This window comes from Ursus maritimus, unplaced genomic scaffold, assembly GCF_017311325.1.
Source record: "Ursus maritimus isolate PB19 unplaced genomic scaffold, ASM1731132v1 scaffold_12, whole genome shotgun sequence".
Taxonomy (NCBI): Eukaryota; Metazoa; Chordata; class Mammalia; order Carnivora; family Ursidae; genus Ursus; species Ursus maritimus.
Window position 1 is genome coordinate 70,027,153 of NW_024423564.1, and position 21,410 is coordinate 70,048,562.

Sequence of the window (21,410 nt, forward strand, 5' to 3'; positions counted from 1 at the left end):
TGTCCCAGTGCCCGGCAGAGTACCATGCATAGCCATGCTCAATGAAAGAGCACGTGCTGTCTTGATGCTCTCCAGTGAGGTCCTTGGGGAAGTGGCCATGACTGATTAATCTATCTCGGGCACCAAGCGTGGAGCCTGGGCCATGGTAGGTACGCAACAGCCATCTGTTAGATGAGCGAGTGAATGGCCACTACTTCTCGGTGTCCTCTGCTGGGTTCTCATTCTGTCTCAGACTCTAAATTAGGAAATGCTAAGTTTTGTCCTCTGTCCTCTTTGTCTCTGTTCCTATATTTTATCTGTCAGTGATTTTGCCTAATACGAGGGTTTCAATGAAAGCAAGAGTAGTGAAAGTAATCACAATGATAAATCCTTAAAATAGTAAACATAAAGCATCAGCGCTGTGCCAGACAAGCTAAGCACTCTGCGTGTGCTGTGTGTGTATATGTGTGAACATACTGATCTCACTCCCCGAGTCTAACCCACATTGCCAACTGATTCACTTTATTCCGGGCTCTGGTCAAATGGCACCTTTCTCAGCGAGGCCTCCCTGAGCCACTCTCTCCAGAACAGAACCCCTTCTCACTCCCTGTCCTTTTCCTAGCTTTATTGTCTTTACAGCATTGATGCCCATGTGACATTCAGTTCATATTTGTTTGCCTGTCGGCTGTGTTCTGTTAGCGTGTTTGCTTCCCTACTGCACCCCAGCCCCTAGCATAGAACCTGATACGCAGTAAACCCTCAATGTATATTCGTGAAGTGGCTAAGCAAACAAAAGAATGAATTGCTTCGAAAGGAGGCAAAGTAAACTTCTAATAATTCCCCTTGGTTTCCACTCGCCTTGCTCTAAGCCCCCATTTTCCTACCACTGGCATCTTTACCCAGGCATCCAGTTTCCAAGCTGAGGCATCATCTCTGGGAGCTCCTTATCTCTGACTGTCCACGTCTACTGAGGGAAAGGTCTATAGGCTTAACCTCTACAAAGGCTCTTTCCCTGCCACTTTCCCTGCTAGTCGCTGCCGTGACTAGACCTCATGACCGGTCGGCTTGAGTAACAAAGCCTCTGAACTGATGCCGAAGCAGGGCGATAGGAATTGCTATCACTCGTTGAGCACCAAGCCCTGCACACGTCATCTACACAGCTAAACCGTGGTTCATCCTTCTGATGACCACTAGGGCCGGGCTACTTTCTCAGGGAAGGAACACAGTTTTGCCAGATTCAGCAACTCGTCTCAAGTCACCCCGCCAACAAGGGCAGAGTCAAGTCTGGCTCATTCACTGTGCTTGTAGCTACTGCACACCCAGTGCCCCCAAATCCCCCCCCCCAACCATCAGCAGATTGCTTTTCTTAAGTGTAATGCTTTTCTGTTCAAAAACAGGCTGTCTGCTGAATTACACACACGCTCCTCAGGCTGGCATTCGAGATCTTTCACCAGCCTTAGCTCCCATCTTTTCCTTTCAAGTGATTTCAGTTCCTCTCCACCAGGGAAAATATCTCCCAGACAACACCACCTGCTTCCGGTCCATGGTGCCTCTGCTTCACCTGTTCCTTCCACCTGCAGTTCTAACCTGTTCCCTCCCCTCAGTTGTTACCCTTCCTCTAGGAGCCCTCCCTAAAGATTACCACCAAACACCCAGAGCCTTCCTGGATCTTCCCCAAGCACAGATGATCTCTTTCCATAGCAAGTATCACTTGTTCCACAAACATTTACTGAATGCTTCTTATGTGCCAGACAGTATATACTTGATGTTAAATATCAGTATAGATCATAATATGAGTTTTATGGGGACGCTAAGCTTCAAAGAGAAAATATAACTTGCCAAAGTTCTCTTCCAGAATTCAAATCCAGATCCTCCCCATTTTAAACCCGACTCTGTCCGCTCCATCCTAAAACTCCCCATAGGGACAAACGGCTCAAGTCTCCATTTCTACTCAGTGTTACCGCCCTCTCCTCCCAGCAAACTCCCTGTCAGTGCTCTGCTGATGGAGAACACATGCCAGGAGGACCCCCAGTTCTGCTTCTTCCTTCCCTCCTTACCCGGATTTCCCTGCTCTCCCGGTAAAAATCCTTCTCTTCCATCTTCTCAAACAGTAGAACTCTGCCTGGCCCAGCAGAACAGGCAAATCCCTTTGAATAGGCTGCAGTGGCGAACACCTGGGGCATGGCCAGCTGGCTGTGGCTCCTGGCCAGCATGACCTGGTCATAGGAAGGGACCGGGGAACTGATGGTTGGAAATTCGATCAGGCTAGAAAAGAAAATAGCATATAAAGCTTACAGAGACGATCCCAACGAGGTGAGTGCAGCTAGGGGTGAGGAGGAGGAGCTGTTTTGGGGGGTGGAAGAAATCGCCCATTGTGAGCCCCATAGCCAAAATGCCACCCTCTGGCCTTGGACTGCTCTACAAACTCCAAAGAGAGACTGGAAGGCCACACGTGTATTTGGTAGTCTCGCCACCCTGTGCGGCCACTATTATTACTGTGGTTGCCGCATATGCATTACCATCCTCCTTTTGTTTAGGGAAAAGTGGCTTGAGAGTTTTCTAAGATACACAACCAGTAAGTAGGAGGGCTGAGATTTGAATCCAGGGTTCCATCTTCTCCCTCCCTTCCTCCCTCTCCCTTTCCTTCCTTCCTCTCTCTTAACTCCCTCCCTCCCTCTTTCCTTCTTCCCTCCCTTTCTTCCGTCCCTCCTTCCTTCCACATAACAAATATTTATTGGAATTATACTGTGTTAACAACTCTGTGAAACAGCAGTAAGTAAGATTGACAGTTCCTGCCCTCAGAAGCTTAGAGTCTAGGGGACAAGTGCTAAGGACTGCTAGGGAGCAGCTGGGTGGGATGGGAGCAGCCAGTCGGCAGGCAACAAGGATTGTCTGAGGACAGTTACAGAAGATGTACACCCATCCGAGATGAGCAGAGGCTGAGAACTCCTAGCTGACCTGACAAACAACCCGGACTCTGTCGGTATGTGAATGTGCCCAGAGGCGTGGGGAAGGAGGAACGACACGTGACCGAGCCCAGAAGCAAGAGCGCGTGAAACGTGTGGTGGACAGAGGCAGGAGCTGATGGTCCAGATGTAAAGATGGTTCAGAGCAGCAGGGACATGTGGGCCAAGTTCAGGAGTCTGGCCTTTATTCTTAGGGCACCGGACCCACTGCAGGATTAGGAACATGGCAAACTGGAGGGCAGAGGGACTTATTAGGAAGCTCTTAATAGAATCACGATGGAAAAAGGGAGGTCATGTGTGTGGGGGATGGTAAAAACTAGTGGACTGAAGTTATCCAGGAAGAAGATCTATCATATGCCATGTGCAGGAGGGCTCAGGCTCCAGAGCCAGGCAGACCGTGTTATGATCTTGGGTGAGTCACTTCACCTGTTTGAGTCTCATTGTCTTGTCTGTAAAATGGGCATGATCGTAACATGCACTGTATAGGGTAAGACTCCAGTGAGAATACGTACAAAGTGCTTCACACGGTGTCTAGTACATATAATGGTACACTCTAATGTGTTTGAGATACGACTATTATTGGCTGTAGAAGTAAACTTGACCTGAGCCCCCACTTTACTCCATATGCTTTTGTCAGATTTACCAACAACTTCCCAGCTCTTCTTTGTGGGTCTGTCGGCTCCTTCCAAATTGTGAGGTCCTTGAGGATGCTTGTCCCCAGCACCTAGCAAGGTACCTTGCACACTGCCAGGGCTTAGTGGCCAGTTACTGAATTGAATCAGAAAATTAGGCAGCCACCAGAAAATGTCTATTTGAAAAATCTGTGGTTTGGAAGACTAGTCATGCTGAAATGCTTATAGAATGAGAGTAGGTCTAAAAATAAAAAGAATTGTATTTAGGCCGTGGTCATTACTGTCAAATTTGTGCGTGAATATAGAGGAACATAAGAAAGGCAGAGGGAAGATGAAAAGAGTCGATTTTAAGGTGGGGGGTTTCTGAGTGGCTTTAAAAGAATGCTATTTTTGGCGTAAGGCTATTGGGATGACGAGCATATATTCACAAGAGCACCAGCCCAGAGGGGCGCCATTACCTCTCTGATTCCTGGATCTTCCCCAGGTTCTTGGTCTCACTGGTGGGCTCCTTGACCATTATACTTGTCTCCCAGCGCTGATCTCCAGATTCAAAGAGGAAGAGCCTGCCTGTGTCAGTGCCAACGATGATCTTGTCATCAGACACCCAGGTGTGGGCTAGATAGTTTTGGGTTTCTCCCCTCTGAATATTGGTTTGCTTCAGGGTCCCCTCAGCAAAACGGAGGAGCTTAAATATCCCATTTCCAGTGACACAAACCTGAGTGTTATCCTGGGGATTGAAGCTCACCTGTAAAATGTGAAAGGATAAAACTAATCTTGATGGGATTACTTCTCATTTTAAGCGTGAACATTTATTTCAGGTAGCTCAGAATATCCTTTAAGCATCACAAAGTCATGATAAATTTTGATACCATATTTGATAAGAGCACAGATTCATTATATTTGTAGGGCCCATGCATCTTAAACTAGGAATCCTACAAAAATCATTTTACCAAGGCCAAAAAGAAGATAAACAGGTCTTGACAAAATAGAACGAAGGCTCAGCTGGAAAAGGAGGGTCTGGTGGGTTTATGTGCCCTGTCCAGGGGGAATGGGACCATGTCAGTGAGAGCTATGCAGTCCCCTACCAACTAGGATGTACAGTAATGGCGGTCAACCTGCACCCCTACTAGATGGTGAGCAGCTGACGGGCTCTAGTTTCTTCATCTCTGTATACCCAGTGCTGGGTTCAGATTGGGCATCCGATAAATGTTCACTGAATCTCTTGGAGAGGATGTACTCTACTCAGGGTAGGGGTGCTGGACCCGACATCACCAAGGCCAAATGAAATAATCTTCTGGCTTTCTCTGCCTTTGGTCTGATTCTGTGGTCACCAAGTAACCTCTGATTACTAATTTCACCTCCCGAGTTCTCTATCACTAGGGAGGAACTACACCAGGTAAATGATAGGAGTACTCTGGTTGTCACATGCTGGGTTAACCACCAGCCTCTCGTGAGAATAATGGGAGTCCATTCCTGAGACACTGACTGGCTAATATCTCTGAACATGAGCAGATCTGAGTTCTTGAACTTGTAAAGCTGAGTACCAGATCCTAGCCTGGTCCTATAAAAGTAGGATAATAATTATGCAGACCACGTGTGGTCGTTGAGAGACTAAATTTAAAAATGCAAATGAAATCAGCACTGTTCCTGGCACATAGAAAGCATTCCATCAAGATCTTCCTATTTTTCATAACTTGCACGATACTTATTATGAGGGGAGGTACCTGGTAGACAGCATTGTTCTGAGAGTCGGTTCTAATAATGGCCATTACTTTCTGTTTTTCCCACAGCCAATAGACAAGGTTTGACTCTGGAGGTGATGTCTGAGTCAACAGGTATTTGGAGTCTGGAGAAAAGGCCATGCTAATAAATCTCTGAACGGGGAAGTCAAAATTATTAAGAATTTTGCGCTTCCGACAAGGGATGGATGACAGTTCATAAATGGTGATGACGGGTTTTTCTTGCACAGTCTCGGAGATAGCGAGGTATCGCCGATTGGGACTGATGGACAAGGCCAGCATGCCCTGACTCTTGTCTGAGCCTGTAAACAGAGGTAAAGGGGGATAATGAGGGCAGATCGTGCTTTCACCGTGACTCAACATGAACCAGACACAGTGGTGGTGGGTTTGACCCATGGGGGAAAGGCACAGAAATGGTAACTGTCAATCCCTGCGGTCCCTCAGTACCACTATGTCTGGGGTATTAGGAAAATGACGAGGATGGGTACCTCGCTGAGGCTGAGGTAGGAGGAGAAGTCAGGGAAGGATGCCAGGAGGACAAGGTGGGGCAGGTGACAGGAAGAGCAAAGGTGTGGATGTGGGAAAGGGTACAACATGGTGGAGAACTGCAAACAGTGGGGTATGGCTGGAGAATCACATGCGAGGCAGGGGAAACCAAAGGTGGGCCTAGAGGGGTGGAATAGGGTAGGACTTTATGCTCAGAGCCACCAGCACTCAAGACTCCTCTACTTTTGAGGCTGAGAGGCCAACTGCTGGAGTCCCCAGGCTCTTTCGTGGTTTGGTCATCTATGTGATGTTCTGGCCATGAGACAGCCGCAGAAATCTGCTGGACTGGCTTTATGGTAAAGCTTGTGCGTTCTCAAAAACCAGAGATGGATGCATTTTCCTGGAATATGTTGGTGATACCTGGAGATAGAGCAGTCATCTTGCAACCACGAGGTAACAGGCACGAGAACAGAAGTTGTGGTCTAGAAAGCAAAGGCTGAGGCAAAGATTAAGTGGCAAATACTTTATTTGGGAGATGAAATCAGGCCCGTGTTATGATTTTCATGGACCTCTTCTGCCATTAATGGTAAAAATTAATAAAATGGTTTAAAAAATAAAATGGTAAAAAATTATATTTTATGACTGCATTGGTATAAAGAAGACTGTAATGCAGACTGGATTTATTATTATTACATTCATTTTCTTGGGTGTCTAAAAGTATCACCGGCCCAAGGCTCTGTGCTTCCCGTGCCGTGTGGATAAGCCGGCCTGGATTCAAGCCCAGGGCAGGGAGGGTGAGCGAGGCCGGAGAGATGGGCTAGCCCTGACGCCGTGGGCCCTGCGTTCTTGCTTCACAATGAGCTGCAGCAAGTCTGGCCAGTGAAGCACCTCTCTGGAACGGCTGCAGGGAGTCACTGTGCCTCAGCAAAGAACCCAGATTTTAGGACACCGGGAGCCTTGTGTGAGAGTTTGGAGTTTACCATGGAGGCAAATGAAATGCCACCAAGAAATTTTTGGAAGGGTCAGATGTGTGTCATAGAAAGGTCCCTCTAGGGACACCTGGGTGGCTCAGTCGTTAAGCGTCTGCCTTCAGCTCAGGGCGTGATCCCGGCGTTCTGGGATGGAGCCCCACGTCAGGCTCCTCCGCTATGAGCCTGCTTCTTCCTCTCCCACTCCCCCTGCTTGTGTTCCCTCCCTCACTGGCTGTCTCTATCTCTGTTAAATAAATAAATAAAATCTTTAAAAAAAAAAAAAAAAGAACGGTCCCTCTAGCAACTGTGTAGGAGACAGTCCTGGAGGGAGGGAAACCTGGGGGCAGATTATTTCAAACACAGGATGGTAGTGACAAGCAGTATGAAGGCTGGGATGGGAGATGAGAGAAACGCTAAGTCGGACCGGTGGTTGCCTGAGTGAGGCCCGGGAAGGAAGGCGAGACGTGAACAATGACTGACATCTGGTGACGGAGAGTAGGGGTGACAGCTGGGAAGGAACACAGAGAGGTGGGAGGAAGAGGGGAAGTTAGGGGTCACGGTGAAGATGACGTCCACCGTTTTCTGCTGAAAACAGCCCATCCAAGGATTTTATTTTATTTATTTTTTAAGATTTTATTTATTTATTCGACAGAGAGACAGCCAGCGAGAGAGGGAACACAAGCAGGGGGAGTGGGAGAGGAGGAAGCAGGCTCATAGCAGAAGAGCCTGATGTGGGACTTGATCCCGTAACGCCGGGATCACGCCCTGAGCCGAAGGCAGACGCTTAACCGCTGTGCCACCCAGGCGCCCCCCAAGGATTTTATTTTTATTCATGTTTATTTGGTTCTAGTTTTTTTCTGATTTCTTTGTTTTTTAATCCTAAAACCTTTACTTCATCTTGGGTTCAGGATGGTAAAAGGCATGAAGTGAGAATTTAAGTTGATTCCCATTTCCCAAATACCTCACTAGTTGTCCCAGCAGATTCCTAATGCCACCTTAATGATATATCAAGTTCATTTACGTATATAAATATATACACCTGGGTTTCTGGGATATTTATACCAGCACTACATTATTTTTGTAATCATAGCTTTATCATGTATTTGACAATCTGGCAAAGGAGGGTCTTAAGGGAAGAGAGGGAGCAAAAAGGAGGGGACAATTCAGTTCTGGATATACTGTGTGGGAGCTACACACTGCGGGACATTTGGGTAAAGAGGTCGAGCCGACAGTTGTACATGATTCTAAAGCTCAGGGATGAGCTGGGACTGAAAATGCAGATTTGAGGTGAGAGTCACAGTGGCTCGCTGAAACTGTAAACATGGATGAGACTGCCCGGAGGAGGCAAAGGAAAACTTCTCCCTCCTTCCTTGTGTGCTTTTGCGCCAGGGCCATACCTGACATAGCATTTGTCCTCATTTCCAAGCCCTGCTCCTTTGAATACACACCTGTCTCCACAACAACACAGAGCTCCTAGAGGGCAGGGCCATGGCTTTCTTGCCCATCCATCCGCCCATCTGTCCGTCCATCCATCCATTCATCCAATCACCACTGTCTGACACCAAATGGGTGCTTAATATATATTGGCTGATTGCAGAGCTTGTAAAATGCTTTCGTACTGTTTTAACCCAGTTGATGACGGACTCCTCCTTGAACTAGTTTCACTTCTTGCATGGATCTCCTCCAATCTTTTTGGTTACTCTTTTGAAGACTCTTTTGCTGGCTCTTCCCCAGTTCTCCAGCACTAAATGTAGGAGTGTCCCAGAGTGCACTCTTTTTGGTTCTACTGTTTTATAAATACATTCACTCCTTAAGACAATCTCTGACATTTGAGTGACTTTATATTTCATCTCTGTGTGGATGACCTTCAAATTTCTATCACCAGCCTGGACCTCTCTTCATTATATCCGGACCCAAAATAAAACTGCTCACTTAAGATCTCCATTGCCTCACTAGTGGGCATCCCAATCTTACCATGTCAAGAACTAAGCTCCCCATACCCTCCACAAGATCTGCTCCTTCTTCCGTCTTTTCTATCACTATCCCTACTGCCTGCCACCACCCCACTCCAAGCCAGCATCTTCTCTCACCTGGTCTCTTGCTTCCTCCCTTCCCCTCCTTAAATCTGTTCTCTATACAGTAGCTGAAACCTAAGTTAGATCCTGTTACTCTGCTCAGAAGCCCTCCATGACTTCCTCCTTCATCAGAGTACAAAGCTGTGGTACTTCTTCATCTGGCCTCCCCTTCCCCACTCCTCCATTCACTCCACTCTGGCCACACTGGTCTCCTTGCTATTCCCCTAACACACTAAAGACCCTCCTAACTCAGAGCCTAAAAGGTGAAAGGCAAAAGTATAAAGCATAAAAGAGACAATATAGGAGAATATATTAATAATCTAGGGGTAGGGAAGAATTCCTTAAGACAGAAAAAGGAAAAGGCTGATAAATTGCACTTCACTGAAACTAAGGATTTCTGTTCATCAAGATACCACAAAGAAGGAGAAAACACAAGTCCCAAAGTGGGAGGAATTCTATAGAGAATATATAAAGTGTGCCCATAAATCAATAAGAAAATTATCAAAAAGAAAAAGAAAAAAAGAATAAAAGACTTGAGCAGGGCATTCATACAAGACTAAGTAGGAACAGCCCATAAACACGTGAAAAGCTAGTCATCCTCATTAGTAGTAGAGACATGTACACGAAAACTACAGTGAGATACTCTTTCTCAACCACCAGCTTAGCAAAGACTTAGGAAGTTGGACAATGCCAAAGGATGGAGAGGTTGGGAAGGAACAGTGCCTCTCGTGCATCCTGGTGGAAGGATGAACCAGTACTACCATATTACCCGGTAAGTTTAGTCCGGCTTGCGTGCCCTGCAGAATGTGTGCAAATGGATGGGCATACACAGATGCAAGAAGCTTCATAGTGGCATATGCTTTGTAATAGCAAAAAACTATTGTTTCCCAAATCCCCACCCACACTAGAATGGATAAACATATTTGAGACATTCGATTCATATGATGGAACACGTGTATTTAAGTGGGCCAAAAAACTTTCCTTTCGGTAACGCTGTTGGGATTATGGGGTTATATTTGACATCTACGGTTCATGTCTGTGTCAGGATGGAAAGGGTTTTTACCTGGAATGAATTTTTGCCACTTCTGATCCACATTGTATTTCACACAGTGATTTCCTGAAGGAAATATAATGATCTGTTCATCGAAGAAGAAGATATTGTTGGCCACGTGGGATCGAAGACCAAAAACGTGCAGCGACTGAGCCACCACGGTCGACATGGTAGCCCACGAAGTCCTGCTGAACATGCAGCGCAGCCGGTGAGGGTGGAGACACGCCCCGCCCCCGGCCCCGCCCCCGGCCCCGCCCCGGAGCCTTCCTCAGTTCCCCCCGCCCCTCCAGCGCGCACCTCACCCCCTCTTGCGCGGGGCTCCTGCTTCTCCCCTCTTCTTCGCTCCTCACGGCTGCCTGCTTCTCCGGCCAGCCCCCAGCTACGCGCTCCCACCTTTCGCTTCCTGCCTCCGGATCGCCAGACTACTCGTGTATCCGGCGGTAGAACTCCTGCGGGTCCCAAGCAATCCTGACTCTCTCAGACGCCGGAGCGGTTCCTATAGCAACGGGAAACCGGAAGTGCCCTTGCCGCGGCCGGAAGCGGAAGTCCCGGTGGAAAAGTTCAGCCGCGGCAGAGAGCGGTCGGTGCCGGGGCCACCTGCTCGGGTGCACGTGGGCCGCGGTGTGAGCGCAAGGGCGGCGGGCTGGCCGCCGCGGCGAGAGGCGCCCCTTTCCGGCCGCGCGGGCCTGGGGCCACCCGGCACCGTCGACTAGAGTGGACGCGCGCGCTCGTTGCGACATGGACACTCCCCCCCTGTCAGGTTCGGACTCGGATTCTGATGATTCTCTGGTCACAGACCGAGAGGTAGGTGGCAGCCGAGCTCGCGGGGCTGGGCGCGGGAGCGGGTCCTCACTCCCCCGGTGCTGACTGCCGCTTGTGCCCTGCAGTTGCAGGATGCGTTTTCCCGAGGACTCCTGAAGCCAGGCCTCAATGTCGTGCTGGAGGGGCCGAAGAAGGCTGTGAACGACGTGGTGAGTCGGGCGCCTGGTCGGGGGTCCTGGGACACGGGATGCTCACAAGACACTGTTGTGCTTGTGACACTGGGTTCTTGTCCCAGGGAAGACGCAGCCTGCTCATTGCCAGGAGGGTCAATTACCGACCCGGTTGTTGGGGCTGAGAGCTTTGTCCGTTGGCCCGTGTCCTTCATGCTGGCTCAGTGTCTGAATTTCCTAGAGTGGCCTGAAGCAGTGTTTGGCTGAATTCAAGCGGGATCTGGAATGGGTTGAAAGGCTTGATGTGACCCTGGGACCCGTGCCGGAAGTCAGTGGACCCCAGTCAACACCTCAGAACAAGGATCAGAAAGCTGTTGATCCAGAAGATGACTTCCAGCGCGAGATGAGCTTGTACGTTTTCAAGTGTGGGAGTTCTGGGTCCCTGTGCTTAGAGTGGGGAGGTGGGGAAAGTAGTGAGCCTGTACTCCTCAGAAGTTGTCACAAGCCTGAGAGTAAGAAGGAGGGCCTCTTTAAACTCGAAAGAGCTAAGGAGATTGTGCGTGGTTGGAAGAGCTCCTTGGTCCACCAGTTATAATCCAAATTCCAGTTGATTTTATTTTTAAATTTTATTTTGAAGTATTCAGTTTTAAAGTTTTTTTGTACTTCCAGTTATTTAAGCAAAAACTTGATTCTGGAAGCTTATATGAACTTTTTCCAGTGACTACATAAGAATTAATAATTAGTATTAGTTTGTAAGTTAATGGGTATTTTTAGTGTGGTTACTCTCTTAAACTGATTTATTTTTAGCAGAACACCCTCCCTCTTTAAAGAGTGTATGGCTAAATTTCTCCAAGATACCAAGTTAATGAGGCTTTTATTACGTTTTCATTTGTCTGTGTACTCCTGCTGGTGGAGATCAGATGTTGAGAGTTTTTCTGATCATGGATAACTCCGAGGTTATCCTTGTCAGATAGGCAAGTGAGAAGGAATAGAAGGTGTCTCTCCCTTAGCTTATTTCCCAGTTTGTCCCACATCACACTGTCCTCCATCCTCAGCTACCGGCAGGCCCAGGCTGCGGTGCTGGCGGTATTACCCCGCCTTCATCAGCTCAAAGTCCCTACCAAGAGGCCCACTGACTATTTTGCAGAGATGGCCAAGTCTGATCAGCAGATGCAGAAGGTAAGAAACAAAGGTTTTCTCCGGAAAGCTGAGGCTGTATACCTAAGTGTGGTCAGCTGGCTTATCTCCTATAATGTTTTTAAAAAGACTAAGCCCAATAATAGGAAAGTGGTTGTCAGAGGACAATTACTGTCTTAACTGTCTACTTCAGACTCATGTCAGTCACCACCAATTAGATAAATATAAGGATGATTTTTCCTAATTTAAACAGTTAAGGGGAGGAGAAGTACTATAAGAACTGTGGTTCTGGAGATTAAGATGGCCTTTTGCATTTCCTAGCTGGTGTGGTCATGGCATGGTGTATAGAAGAAGCACACTTCTTGTCCTGCAGTTGCCAAGGGCTGGGGCTGTAACTTGTAAACAATTCCTTTTTTCTGGGCCTCAGTTTTCTCTTCTCTAAGATGAGCGACTAATTAATATCAGATGTAGTATAATTTAGAGTTGGGTAGATCTTGGTCCTCGTTTAACTTTGGGAGGAAGAGAGTTGCCAAAATTTCGTCCAAGATCTATTCCAATAGTTCTGTTGGGTCTCAAGCTGGATTTTAGGGAGCTCTTGTCTCAGTGGTCCTTGGGGAAGCTAATCTAGAGATGAGCTGGGAGACATCTCTGTACGCTCACCCTGACAAGTGCTTACCCTTTGACTGAAATGTCTGGTCTGATGGAAAAGGCTGGATACCTGATACCGGTTTGAGTTCTACACGTGTGTCTGGTATATTGGAGAAGGGAACTGAGGCTGCATGCTGGTTTGACCTCAGTCCGCAGACAGTAGGGTTGGGGAGAAGTTAGTTTCTCCTGGCAAAGTGGCAAGCAGGAAGTTTTGCATAAGGGAACAGACAGCACTGGGAGTGGAAGGTCCCTTTCAGGTTCTACCACGGATACTTTTGGTATCCTGGACAAAGTGCTCAGCCTTTGGGCCTCTTGTCCAGGTTTCCTTTGAGCCCCAGTTTGCAGAACTGGGAAGATCCGCTCCCGCTCCAGTGCACCCTAAGCAGCGGTCAGCCCAGATTCGAATAACATAAGCTGACAACATTTTGTGTTTTAGATTCGACAGAAGCTGCAGGCTAAGCAGACGGCCATGGAGAAGTCTGAAAAGGCGAAGCAACTGCGAGCACTTAGGAAATACGGGAAGAAGGTGAGAAGCAAAGTGTGCGGGCATAGGGTGCGGCCGAGTGTTGTCAGGCTGGGGTGCCAGGGTCAGATCTGGTTCCGTGCCCTGTGTGTGTTCCATCTTGTGTTGAGTATCTGCCCTCAGAGGAGCCATGTGTGCTCAGATCCGTAAAGACCATCTTGACACCAGGGTCTCACGGGGGGGCGGGGGGGGTTGGCCTGGTAACTGCCGGGAGTCATTCATTTTGCTGGACTTCATTTGCACATCTGTACGGTGCAGAGGTGGGTCCAGATCAGTGGGGTCCAAACCTGCCCTCACAGCAAAATCACCGGGGGAAATCTTTCAAAACAGAGTTCTAGGCTTCCGAATGTCTGGGGACCCGTGTGTATTGTCTTGCCTTCCCCCAAAAACTTCTCACATGATTCTGAGATGCATCCTGCTTTGGAGAATCCCCGGCCTAGAGGATTGTCACGTGTTCGAAAGAACCGTACTGTTGACTGTCATCCGGCTGAGAGGGAAAATGGCGCCTGTGTGCTTGAACTGCGATGTCTGAGTTCTGATGTAGACTCTAGGGAAACGCTTCTTGGTTTTCCTCTTTATTTCATGGTTATTTAGGAAAGAAGATGACAGGAGTTAAAGTCAGGGTTGTGGGAAGAAGTGAATGTGAAGAGGATTAGCACAAGTGTTCAGGCTTTGTCAGCATTTTGGACATAAACATTCATGGTCTGGGGCGCTGAGCTGCTGTCCGTATTTGGAGTCACTTCACTGGCGGGTCCTCAGCGGAGCAAGAGTAGAGCAGCGTCCTGTTCGCTGCAGACGGGCAGCTGTGCGTTTACCGGATTGATCCGGTGGTTGATAGCTGAGGTCAGCTCAGACTTGGGTGGTTGGTAGTAACAGAACCTGATGGATCAGAGGCAAAGAAAACTTCACTTGGGCCATTAGCTCACCGTTTCTAATTCGAGGAAATGTCATGGCAGTGTTCTCAGCTGGGGATAATTTGCTTTCCAGGGAACGTTCAGCAATGCCTGGAGACATTTTTGGTGTCACGTCTCGATGGGGAGTGTGCTACTTGCATCTAGTGGGTAGACGGTAGGGAGGCAGCTCAATGTCCTACAATGCATGGGACAGGCTCCCCACCTCCCAATAAAGAGTGATCCTGTCTAAGCTCTCAGTGGTATTGAGATTGAGGAACCCTGCCTTCGAGTATAAGCATCTGCTTTTGTCCTTACAGCTATTTTTCTTTTTGGTGTTTTGGGAGATTGTTTCTGTTGATACTTTCATGCCTACTAACGGTAGGGGCTAGATATTTAATCTGAGAATCGGATATGGCCCTAGACCTCGATGTAAAACTAGGCCTGGCTTTGTAGGCAGGATTGTGTAATGGGGTAAGAGTGCAGACTCCCGGGTGTGAATTCAGCTGTGCAGTTTCTCACTGTGTGACTCAGGCAAGTTACTTAACCTCTCTGTGCTTCAGTTTCAGGGGGTGATAGGAATTTCTGCTTCACAAGGTAGTTGAGAAGATAAACTAAGAATATAGTTAGAGCCTTAACTTAGTTCTGGCACATAGTGAATGTTCAGTGGTGATGGTAGCACAGCGCTGTTACCAGGAGGATGGAGACACTTGGATGTTGATGGTCTGGAGTGGATGTGACAGCCCTGTTTTTATGTCCCAGGTGCAAACAGAGGTTCTTCACAAGAGGCAGCGAGAGAAGACACATATGATGAATGCCATTAAGAAATATCAGAAAGGTCAGTATCTCTCCCTTCTAAGGATATAGGGGAGCAGGGGCGCTGCTAATTTTAACACCTGCTGCTCTAGAGCCTTGATTGACTTGAACCATCAGACCTAAGGTTTGGGAATGGTGCGGGGAGCAGGGTGTGCCTCTTAAAATTAACTTAGCAGGTAACAAGCTTCTTTTGAAGCTTCAGCTTTTCTTAAAATGCGTTGGTGCTGATCAAAGTACCTCTTCACCCCCTAGGCTTTTCTGATAAACTGGATTTCCTTGAGGGGGATCAGAAACCTGTTGCACGGAGAACGAAGGAAGGAGCAAAAGGCCAGCAGATGAAGAAGGGGTATGAAGTGTTTTGCTTTGGCTTTGTGGTGGGTACTGGGCAAGCAGTCCGTGAGCACGGTGGGGACCTCCACAGGAGTAGCCTCAGAGTTGAGAGAGCACAGTGCTGCCTGCAGCCAAGGCTTATAGGCCTGTGTGATGGGTCCTTTTAGCCCTGTCAGTCTCGGAAGATTAAAGTAGGGTGCTTGGCTGGCTCAGTCAGTAGAGCACTTGACTCTTGATCTTGGGGTCATGAGTTCAAGCCCCACGTTGGATGTAGAGCTTACTTTTAAAAAAGTAATTAACTAAAAAAAAAAAAAAAAAAAAAAAAAAAATCTAAAGTAGAGTGATGTAAGGATTTGGCACATTTTAAGTGCTCAGTAAAAGGTGATTCCTCATCTCCCAGTACGATGGTTAAGAGTGTAGACGTAGGGTTCGGGTCTAGAATTTGCCATTTTGGGTAGCTTTGGGCAAGTTACTTGACCTTTCTAAATATTCGTTGCCTCATCTGTGAAAATGAGAAAATCGTGTGCCCTCATAGCATTATGCAGATTTGAAAGGGCTAATGGCGGGTATTATTTTCTTCCTAGTTTACCTTTATGCATCTCTGGACATCAGGCCTGGGGAAGATGGGAATTTCTGTAGAATATATTAATGCCATGATTAAGGCATTTAAGAAATAGTGCAGAAGCACGTTTTAGAAATAGCTGACCCAGTCTGGGGATCAAGGTGTGATGCTGCTTCCTGGAGGAGAGTCCCACCTGAGCTTAGTCTGAAGGGGGAACAAGAAGCAACGGGGAGAACTGGAGAAACACAGGGCTCAGCAAGAATGAAGAACACAAGTGAACAAAAGCATAGAGATGAGAGCAGCAGGTTTGTGTATGAGGAACAGCAAACATTTGGTACCAGTGGGAGTGCAGTGTGGGGCAAGGGGACTCGGTGAGATGTAGCTGGAGGGGCGCCTGGGCTGAGTCACAGAGACAGTGTTTGTCTTGTTAAGAAGCTTGGGTTTTAGGGGCGCCTGGGTGGCTCAGTGGTTAAGCATCTTTCTGGGATCAAGCCCCACGTCAGGCTCCTCCGCTGGGAGCCTGCTTCTTCCTCTCCCACTCCCCCTGCCTGTGTTCCCTCTCTTGCTGGCTGTCTCTCTCTCTGTCAAATAAATAAATTAAAAAAAAAAAAAGAAGCAGCAGCTTGGGTTTTATTCAGTAGGCAAGACATCAATGGGCTTTATAGTCATGTGTTTGAAAAATTACAGTGGTGCTTGTATAAAGGATGCACTCGCGGGAGGCAGGGGACCGATGAGGGGCTACTACAAAGTCCAGAGAGCAATGGTAACGAGCTGAAAGTGGTAACAGGCAGAGAAGAGAAAACGGGTGGAAGAAATATTCAAGAAGTTAACTTAGGAGCGTGCAGTAATGGTGTTGGGTGTAGAGAGTGGAAGAAGGAAGGGTCAAGGCTGGCGCCCAGGTTTCTAGCCTAGGAGGCTGGACTAGATGGCAGGATACCAACCTCGAGTCAGAGCTTACACACAGGAGGTAAACCCAGGCTAGGAAGGGAGATGGCCTGTGATCTTGGATATGCTGAATTTGAGATTCCTGCGGGATGACCGGTTTTAAATCTATTACATTTGAATGTTAACCGCATGTACTATCCTTGAAAGGAGTGGAAACAACTGAGGATGATGTAGCAAGCGTCAGTCAGAACAAGCAGCTTTCCAGAGACGTGTTGAGCCACAAGATAGATGGGGATCCTTTCCTGGGTCTTGCTTTGTTTTCCTGCTCTAGTGGTTAAAACCATAAGTAGACGAGCTTGCCTGGGGGGGTTAGAGTTAAGAATGTAGGGCCAAGGGTGAGCTTCTGGGTAACAGCAGCATCTGAGAGCTTTTGCTTATAGACGGAAACTAAGGGTGGTGGTGGGCCACGGGATTCATCAGGATTTGCAGTGTCGCAGGTAACCTGTAAGCCTGCTTTTTTTCCAGGCCCAATGCTAAGCGGCGCTATAAAAACCAGAAGTTTGGTTTTGGCGGAAAGAAGAAGGGCTCCAAGTGGAACACGCGTGACAGCTACGATGATGTATCCAGCTTCCGGGCCAAGACGGCTCATGGCAAGGGCCTCAAGAGGCCTGGAAAGAAAGGATCAAATGTAAGTGAGCCGTGGGTCCCATCCCACACCTGCCCACGCCCTTCTTTTCCTTGGGGCAGAAGGCCAGGCTCCTGCGTGACCACATGTGGTATTTCTTTTTCCGTAGAAGAGACCTGGCAAACGCACAAGAGAGAAGATGAGGAGCAGAACACACTAAGCAGCATCTTTGTGAACCAGGAACCGAGGGGAAGGGTTGCGGACGTGGGATTTCATACCGTTGGACGTCTTCTGTTGGTTTCTTTTTGTAAAAAGTTCTTTAATAAACTAAAACATTTTCAAAGAAACATATAATCTTGGTTAAAAACTCAGGAATTAGGGGCACCTGGGTGGCACAGCGGTTAAGCGTCTGCCTTCGGCTCAGGGCGTGATCCCGGCGTGATGGGATCGAGCCCCACATCAGGCTCCTCTGCTATGAGCCTGCTTCTTCCTCTCCCACTCCCCCTGCTTGTGTTCCCTCTCTCGCTGGCTGTCTCTGTCTCTGTCTCTGTCAAATAAATAAATAAAATCTTAAAAAACAAACAGGAATAAAAGATGGAGAAGTTACTTTTATTTATTAAGATTGCTATTTATTGATGGTAATTTAGACTTTGAGTCCAAATTGCCTTTCCTTTATGATGGATGAAGATTTAACGTACGCTTTCCTCGTCCTTCTGAGTAATTGTATCGTGATTTACGATAAATCAAGAGTCCGTGTTGATATCATATGATTGTTTAAATACCCATCGCCGTCAGCTAGATGTACTGTGATAAAATTTCCTTTGTGGTACAGCTTTCGGGTTTTCCTTGAGTTAATAGTACTTTATTTTTCTGTGTGCCTAATTTTCCTTTTATACCCTTATTTTTCGTTAGACGCATGTCGTTTTATCCACCTTATAATTTCCTGCTCCAACCTAGGTCTGTCATGCAGCTCTCTCACCCTGTCTCTTCTAGACCATCTAGATTGGAGCCACTATTTCCCGGATCCCATTCCCAACTTAGCTTATGCCTTCTTTGGCCGCGGACCATCCTCTAGTATCTTCCTAGGAAAGAGAACTTGGGAACCCCTACGTTTCTGCAGTTGACTTTAGTTTGGCTGGTGGGAGTTGTCCTGAGAATGTTACAGGCACTGCCTCCTCTCCCCACTGAGAAGTTGCTGTCATTCCTTCTCTTTCTTCTCTCTGGAAGCTTTTCTTCTCCCAGCGATCTGAAATTCCATGATGACATGCCTTGGCGTGGGCCCGTTTTTATTTTTTGGTTCGGGTATTTGGAAGGATGCTGGATCTTCAGTATTGGCAAATTTTATTTGATAGCTTCTCCCTATTTTCTTTGTTCTAATTCTGAAGTTTCTGTTAGTCAAATTTTGAACCCCTTTGATGGTCTTCTAAGTTTGTATTTTAGTTCCACTTCAGGGAAAAGATTTCTCTGGTTCTTTTTTCTAATCATTTAGTGAATATTTATTTTAGCTTTCATTTTCCGTTTTATCCCTCAAGAGTTCTTTATTCTCTTATCTCAGAACGTGAATTATAATTTTGTTTTTTTAAGAGTTTTTTTCTGTTCCTTTCATTATGTTTCCTTGGGTTTCCCCCAGCCCCTCTCTGTGTATTATGATCCCCCTTTTGCACGTTGAGCCGTGTGAAAGTCAAGAGCACAGACTTGGCCAGACTGCTGGGTCTAAGACCTGTTTCTGCTGCTTACGTGCTGTTTGACCCTGGTCATGTTGATTTTTCTGTGCTATGTCATCTCTGTATAGACATGAGAATAATATCTACCAAATACAGTTTCTGTCAGCATTAAGTGAGTTAATATATGTAAAATGCTTAGAACATTGCCTGCCATATGGCAGGAGTTTATACCTGCTTGGAATTATTTTGCTGGGGGGCTTTCCATAATGTCTGAGCCTTGTTGGTACATATTTGAGAGGTACTCAGACGCTGGCTGGAAGCTAGGCATAGGTGGGACGCGGGTGGGAAGGCCTTGTTGCATATTGGGTCTTACTCTGTGTTGATAGGGTAGGAAGTTTGTTTCCCTGCCCTGTCTTTCTCCATTCCAGTTTAGAAACCCTACTTTAAGGAGGCTGGAAATACCTGAGAACTATATATTTTTAAGCAGAAAAAATAATTTATTTTCACATTGCTACCTTTCTTATAGCATCATTGGTATACAAAAAAGGACATTTCTGGTTCCATAGGATTCTTTCTGGTACGAAAAGAATGAATTTAGTTTTGGTGAACTAATTTCAGTTAAACTTCTGAACAAACAGGTCATGTGTTCAGAAGACCAAAATGTTTTACCCTGGCCAATTTTTGACAATCTACAATATTAGTGGCTGGGGTGATGTATAGTAATTCAAATAAAGAGCCTCAGAATCAGTTCAAGACTGGATTATGTGTGGGACATATTGAGAGTCTTAAGAAAGGAGAACACAGCTTAGTTCATACTGGTAAGACCAAAAGTAAGTCATTACTGATGAGGTTGTGGGACACAGGTGAGGTTCACTGGGGTGGAGTCTGGAGCCGATGACCAAGAAAGAATTGTTGAGACGTCTTTGGTGCAAACTTGGTGGTTTATTAAAGCACGGGGACAGGCGCTGCTGCGCTGGGTTTGTGAGGTGCGGTTGATTATATACTCGGAGCTGCGGCGGTGAGGACAAAGGGGGTGTCCAGAAGGACTGTCATACGCTAAACAAGACTAGCAGGAGAATGGGTATCTGGTTATTGTCAAGCCAAGGCTGCTTTTCCCTCTAATGAGGCACTAACATGAAGGCAGTTGGGAGTTTCCTGGAGGAATGTTTCCTCCTATCACATGTCCTTATCAATGGGCTGTAGGTTTAAAAGAAATTCTATTTTATTTACATTTCCTTCTGCCTCAGCCTCCCTCAATTTTATGGAGGGGATGGTATTGTTAGGGCTTCAGGAAACTGAATTATGGGTCTCTGGAAGTTAGGCTGTTGATAAGAAATCTTCCTTGTAGATCACTCAGACACGTGTAAACTGAGGGAGCCTCAGGTCTTGCAGGATTGTGATCTCTGTTAGTTAACTATTTGTTTTTCCTTTGTCTCAGCTTTAGGGCGGCCAGGAGTGCCTGAGGAACGTCACGTACATCCCGGGGGCGGGGGTTGCGGGGCGTCAGTTTCTGCTTTGTCCTCAGCTTGCCTTCTGTTCCCTCATCAGTTACTGCTGGGACTTGAAAGAATTTGAAAACCGTACCTATCATTCCTCCTTTTTCTTTCCTTGAATAGCAAATGGAATCACTTTCCTTAATTTCAGAGATACACTTCATAGAAGTCATCCCGTCACCTCCTCTACCGTGTCAGTCCACAAAGTATCACAAGGGTGCAGGCAATGTTATCCCTCCCATTGTGTCACATCACAACCCCGTGCTTCGAGACAGGTGGGGACCCGGGAGGTCCCAGCGCCAAGTACAGGCTGTTCTTGCTATGGGTGGATTTCCGTTCTCAAGGGAGCCGTTTCTCAGCAACACTGTTCCCCATTTCAGTTACCCAAGTATTTGTTAACTGTGACGGTAGAAACTCTGCCGCTAGCTCTTCAGTCCACAAATCTCTACCGAAATAACACGCGTGATGATTAGTGAGCGACCATCACTGCACGTGCGTGGGTGGGGGGGGGTCCCTGCACACCTTAGTTCACGTGCAGATGGCAAGGAGGGCCCTCGGGTGGCCTCTTTGTCTTCCAGCCATAAACCCATGTTTTACGAAAGCAGACCATCGGAAGAGAATCCACCAACAAAGATGAAAGTGGGACAACTAAGCACAGGTGCTAAGGTCGGAAGTAAAATTTGAATAGGACGCAAGTGGAGCCCCAGGAGAAAGAGGTGACAAGGGAATGGCGACACTTGCTTCCTGGAGACTGGATACGCGGCCACAGAGGGAGCGAGAGCGAGCTTATCAACGTGATGAGGAAAATGATGAAGAGGCTGAAGCTGTCCCCCAGGAGGTGACACCGGCAGGAGAGTTCACGTTACGGGGGCTCGTGGAGGTATTTGGCGACACGGAAAGTACAGGTGGTAAGATGGTGGAAGCGAATCCAAACAGGAGGCAGACAGTTAGCCGAGGCGCAGAGAGGTCCACGTCCTGTGCAGTTGAGGCAAGCACTGTGTTTTTA

General features: G+C 47.3%; 2 protein-coding genes across 2 annotated transcripts in view; one reads left to right on the forward strand and one right to left on the reverse strand.

Annotated features, from left to right (window-relative positions):
• The window catches only part of CFAP57 (cilia and flagella associated protein 57), a 69,407-nt gene extending 59,339 nt beyond the window's left edge, over positions 1–10,068 (reverse strand). Inside the window, exons 1-4 of the mRNA XM_008699332.2 lie at positions 9,912–10,068; positions 5,302–5,618; positions 4,036–4,322; positions 2,037–2,244 (exon numbers count right to left, since the gene is read on the reverse strand). Coding sequence (XP_008697554.2) covers positions 2,037–2,244; positions 4,036–4,322; positions 5,302–5,618; positions 9,912–10,068 — 969 coding nt within the window. The remainder of the gene's footprint in view (positions 1–2,036; positions 2,245–4,035; positions 4,323–5,301; positions 5,619–9,911) is intronic.
• A 422-nt stretch (positions 10,069–10,490) lies between these two features.
• On the forward strand, positions 10,491–17,590 carry EBNA1BP2 (EBNA1 binding protein 2). The gene is made up of 9 exons (XM_008699333.2): positions 10,491–10,703; positions 10,787–10,870; positions 11,073–11,242; positions 11,887–12,010; positions 13,053–13,142; positions 14,792–14,867; positions 15,098–15,191; positions 17,148–17,310; positions 17,417–17,590. The coding sequence occupies exons 1-9, from the start codon at positions 10,638–10,640 to the stop codon at positions 17,465–17,467; spliced, it is 918 nt and encodes a 305-aa protein (XP_008697555.1). The 5' UTR covers positions 10,491–10,637; the 3' UTR covers positions 17,468–17,590.
• Positions 17,591–21,410: the final 3,820 nt, after the last annotated feature.

What these genes read in the sequence shown, in the direction of transcription:
- EBNA1BP2 (XM_008699333.2), top strand. Translation starts at nt 10,638, where the DNA reads ATGGACACTCCCCCCCTGTCAGGTTCGGACTCGGATTCTGATGATTCT. An exon ending in TTAGGAAATACGGGAAGAAG is followed by an intron (nt 13,143 to 14,791) that starts GTGAGAAGCAAA and finishes TTTATGTCCCAG; the next exon opens with GTGCAAACAGAGGTTCTTCA. An exon ending in CATTAAGAAATATCAGAAAG is followed by an intron (nt 14,868 to 15,097) that starts GTCAGTATCTCT and finishes TTCACCCCCTAG; the next exon opens with GCTTTTCTGATAAACTGGAT.